Source organism: Merops nubicus, unplaced genomic scaffold (assembly GCF_000691845.1).
Source record: "Merops nubicus isolate BGI_N331 unplaced genomic scaffold, ASM69184v1 scaffold29527, whole genome shotgun sequence".
Classification (NCBI taxonomy): domain Eukaryota; kingdom Metazoa; phylum Chordata; class Aves; order Coraciiformes; family Meropidae; genus Merops; species Merops nubicus.
This window is the reverse complement of record NW_008620102.1, coordinates 6,966-11,577: the sequence shown is the minus strand read 5'-3', so window position 1 is coordinate 11,577 and position 4,612 is coordinate 6,966. Positions and strand designations below refer to the sequence as shown.

Sequence of the window (4,612 nt, the reverse complement as noted above, 5' to 3'; positions counted from 1 at the left end):
CCAGGGCTGTGCCAGGCTGCCCAGGGCAGTGGTGGAGTCCCCACCCCTGGAGGGGTTTCCAAGCCATGGAGATGTGACGTGGATTAGGAGGAACCAGTTGGACTCGGTGGTCTTAAAGGTCTTTTCCAACCAGAATGATGCAGTCTTTGCCAGCCAAGATGGTGTGCAGTATTAACCACCACCTTTGCTCTGGGATTATAAAGGTCACTTTAACCTCAGGTCCTGTACAAGGATCAATGTGTTACTTGTCCAAGTGCCCTTCTGTAACCAATGTGCACTCTTGTTAAGATAGCAGAAGGCTGTTCCATTGATGAAGCTGTGATGAAACAGCCTTGTCAGAAGAAAGGGTACAGAGAGATTAGCAGGCAAGCCTGAAGCTCCAAAGGTGAAAAACATACAGGCTAAATATTTGCTAAAAGCCATATATATGTGGTGCTTAGTGACATGGTGTAGTGGTGGACTTGGCTATCCTGGGTTAATGGTTGGACCTGATGATCTTAAAGGATTTTCCATGATTCTATAATGCTAATTTTACTCTGGTCAAGAAATTTTTTCTGTGAACAATCCTAATGAAGCAGCATTAGGGAACAGGCAGTCCAGTGTGAGGTTATAGCATTTGAGGAGGAAAAAATGCACGTGGTAAGTTGTGTGCCAGGATTCTGCACAGTTTTTAATTGTCTTTGCTAATAGGACCTGGGAGGAAGGCTGAGAGGGTGGTGGCAGATGAGGCACAGTGCATGCCTGCTTTTCTGGAACACCCAGCACATGTTAATCTGAGCACATCCTACAGGAGCTATTGTGATTGACTTTAATTTTGGTATTTAGGGAAATAAAAGGAGCTCCTGAAAGCTGAGGGAGTCCCAGGTGATGGACAGAGAAAGCAGAGCTCTGTTGCTGAAGTCACTGCAAGGGCAGGGAGGTGCTGTCTGGGTGGTGTTCTTCCTGGTGGTCTCAGTCCTGTGCCTGCTCTGTTGCCAGGTCTCCCGAGGGATCACCCAGAAAGTTACCATTCCTTCATGTGGAATAACTTCTTTAAGCACATCGACATCTCAGCAGAAAATGTCCACATTTTGGATGGGAATGCAGCAGATCTACAGGCGGAGTGTGACGCCTTTGAGGAGAAAATCAAAGCAGCTGGAGGGATTGAACTCTTTCTTGGAGGTGAGACCCCGAGGACACCAAGCACTGGCAGGAGAGCTGCCTTCCCCTTGGCACCTGCCTCATTTCTTGTCCAGTGAGTTCATGCTCAGTGCAGTTGGGTGGGTGTGCAGTGAAGGGCACCCCACATCACCCAGCAGCCTTGCCTCCCAGTGCACTGCTCCCCAGTTCTAGCTGTTTCACTCCAGCAAGGGAATTGTTTAGGAAACAATCAGCAGGAGAAACAGGCAGGGCTGGAATAGGACCCAATACAAAATGTATTACAGTTGCCAGGGCTAACAGGGAACTCCTAGGAGTAGTCAGAGTCCTCAGAGCCAGTGAGAGCCCAGTGCAAGCTTTTCCCACCAGTGAAGACTCTGCCATCTCCTTTGCTTTACTGCTCTCCTGGCAGAGTTAGGTAAGAGTCTCTGGTGGCTTCAGAGAGGTCTGGTGCTGTCATTCCCACCAGAAGCACGTTTGAGCAGACAAATGGCAAGCGTGTTTCTTGGGTCTGTGTCTATTCCTGAAGGGCTGAACGTCCTCCTAACAGGAGTTGGCCTCTGACAGTGTCTGTCAGAGGCACTGAGCTGCTGCTCAGACTGTCTCTGTGACAGGTATTGGCCCTGATGGTCACATCGCCTTCAACGAGCCCGGCTCGAGCCTGGTGTCCAGGACACGTGTGAAGACCTTGGCCATGGACACCATCTTGGCTAACGCCAGGTTCTTCGAGGGTGACCTCTCCAAAGTGCCCACCATGGCTCTGACAGTCGGAGTGGGCACTGTGATGGATGCCAGAGAGGTGAGCAGAGCAGCATTGCACCCTGCTGGCACACAGCAATGGCCCAGCACCTCTCTGCCTCTCCTCCTCTGTCCTGCAGTGCTGTGGAAGGGCTCTTGCTCTGCCTTCCCTTCTTGCCAGCACTGAGTTTGTGTACCCCTGCAGCATGCTGAGATCCACAGGGAGCTGGGGAGGTTTGGGAGGGTGTCTACAGTCAAGTCTCACCTGGGGAAATAAGTGCGGGACTGGCTGATGGACTCGATGTGACACCAGCCCCATGGGGTGGCTTTTCCTTGAGGCTGTTCCTGGATTTATACCTGTTAAGTCTCAGTGTGTAGGTGGTGGCTGATGGACTCGGTGTGACACCAGCCCCATGGGGTGGCTTTTCCTTGAGGCTGTTCCTGGATTTATACCTGTTAAGTCTCAGTGTGTAGGTGCCTAACAGGGGAGCTGGAGGATCCAGATCACTGGTGACCCACCAGGCCATGATTTAATGGACAAGTCAAACACAGCCAGAGCAGACAGGCTCAGGAACTCTGGGGAGGACAAGGGATGTTGTCCTGCATGGGGCTGGGCAGCTCTCAGCTCAGCAGGGTGGGTGTCACCTCTGGACCTCCAGCTTTTTTTAGGACCCTAACTGCCATCTTCTGTGTCTGGGAGTCCAGGTGATGATTCTTATCACGGGAGCCCACAAAGCCTTTGCTCTGTACAAAGCCATCGAGGAGGGTGTCAGCCACATGTGGACAGTCTCTGCCTTCCAGCAGCACCCCAACGCTGTGTTCGTGTGCGACGAGGACGCCACGCTGGAACTCAGGGTGAAGACAGTGAAATACTTCAAAGGTGAGTGTTTGCCCAGGCCAGGCAGCTGTTGTGCTTGGGCTTTGGTGGCACAAGCCACGCCAGGCATGAGGTATTTCTGTGTGTACTCCTTCAGGAGTGATCATTCCTTCAATGTCCCAGCTGAAGCATCCAGCAGTAATGAAACTGCAGAGATAAACACTTCACCACGTGGGTGTGGGAGCAAAGGAACAAGGACTCTAATTAAACACCTCATTTCTTTAGCATCCCACAAAGAAGAATTTTGCTTTGTTCTGTCTGCTTAAGTCACTTTCTCCTTGCTACATCAGGTTTAATGCTGGTTCACAACAAGCTCGTGGAACCTTTGTACAGCATGAAGGAGACAGGAGCAGGAGGAGGGCAGCCCAAGGAGCCGTACAGCGACTGAGCTGGCTGCTCAGAGCAATGCTGAACCAGCTCTTCTGGGGAAAAACCAGCTGTGGAGAAAGGGAATTGCTGCAGAATTTGTTCTTTAATTAGCAGAATGATTATGTGCTTGCTTCTCTCCATTAAAAAGAGATGCAATACCTGCCTTAATTAGCCAAATGAGGATGGGCTCCAGGATACTGTGCTCCACAAACTTCCACCACGAGCTCATTCACTGAAGGGGAAGTCAATGGAGAGCGAGTTTAGTTTAATTTATGAAGCAGCTGTAATGATGTGGACTGAAGGCCCAGAACTTCAGCATAGAGATATGTTGAGGTACAGTGCTGCAGAAACCAAATGGGGTCACTTTGGGGTGTATTCCTTGCAGTTGGGACAAGTACCTTTTTGTGTCACTCCCCTCCACAAAACACTCTCACACTGGAGTCCTTTAAAATGGGACCTGAGGCTGGTTGGCCTGGGGAAGGAAAAGCTCCACCCAGCATGACCCACCAGCAGTCTGCTCCACAGCTACAAGGGGCTCAGCAGGGAGAGGAACCTGGGCTCCTGTGAAATGCTGTAGAGTGAGGGGTGAGAAACTGAGCAGCATTGATTTTCTTTATGTGGACATTTTGGAAGCTGTTGATCTGTGATGTAATTTCCTACAGTAAATGACTTGATTTTTTTCTACATGGTGACAAGACTGTATCTGGTGCTGAGTGTCAGTGTGCTGGTGAAACGTGGAACAGTTTGAGGAGGACTCCTAACACCATCTTTGAACAGAACAAGCCCTTCAGAGCACAAAGGAAGGCCTGTCACTTAGTGCAGGGTTTCTGTCACCTAGAACCAAGGCCACGCTGAAGGCAGCTGGTAGAAAGAGCTGCTGCTCCCTGCTTCAGGAGCTCCCCCTGGGCCAGTGTTTGCAGGTAGGGTTCCAGCAAACACCTGCCACAGCCCTGTCCTGCCAGGCAGCAGCAGCCCTTGCACAGAACAGTGGGGATCTTTAAAGGGAAGAGGAGGAGGTGACAGTTCTCCACCTTTTACCACAGAACATCTGCAGAAAACCTGCCACTCCCTCTGTGTGCCCACAGAAATGGAGCAGCTGAGGTCCACGAGAGGGGAAAAACCTGAGGCAAAAACTCTGTGCCCCATTGCCAGGGCTGCCTGCCTGGTTCTGTTGGCAAAGGCAGGTCTGTCTTGGCTGCCCCACCTTGGCAACACCAGCTGGTTGTTCTGGGTGCAGCCCCCTCCTTGTCCCCTCCTCTGCCTCACTGCAGAGTGTGGGAGCTCCAGCCCAGGGGTCCCCGAGTGCCCAGAACTTAGGGACACAGTGGTGACAACACCTCTGTTCCTCCTCTCTCCATAAGAAGTTCTGGAAGCAGAGGTAGCTCACTGCTTCAAGTCCTTCACCACAGTGCTGATGCTCTGCTAGCTCTGGCAGACAGCCCCAGCCTCAGCTTCTCACCCAACACCCCCCTGGGTGTGACAAACATCCCC

General features: G+C 51.5%; 1 protein-coding gene across 1 annotated transcript; it reads left to right on the top strand.

Moving 5' to 3' along the window:
- Positions 1 to 978: 978 nt before the first annotated feature.
- Positions 979 to 3,140, top strand: LOC103776512 (glucosamine-6-phosphate isomerase 1-like; the record flags this gene model as incomplete). The annotated part of the gene is made up of 4 exons (XM_008944025.1): positions 979 to 1,161; positions 1,752 to 1,936; positions 2,581 to 2,755; positions 3,043 to 3,140. Coding segments are annotated over 4 exons (641 nt in total), but the record flags the coding sequence as incomplete, so codon positions are not given.
- Between the last annotated feature and the right edge of the window lie 1,472 nt (positions 3,141 to 4,612).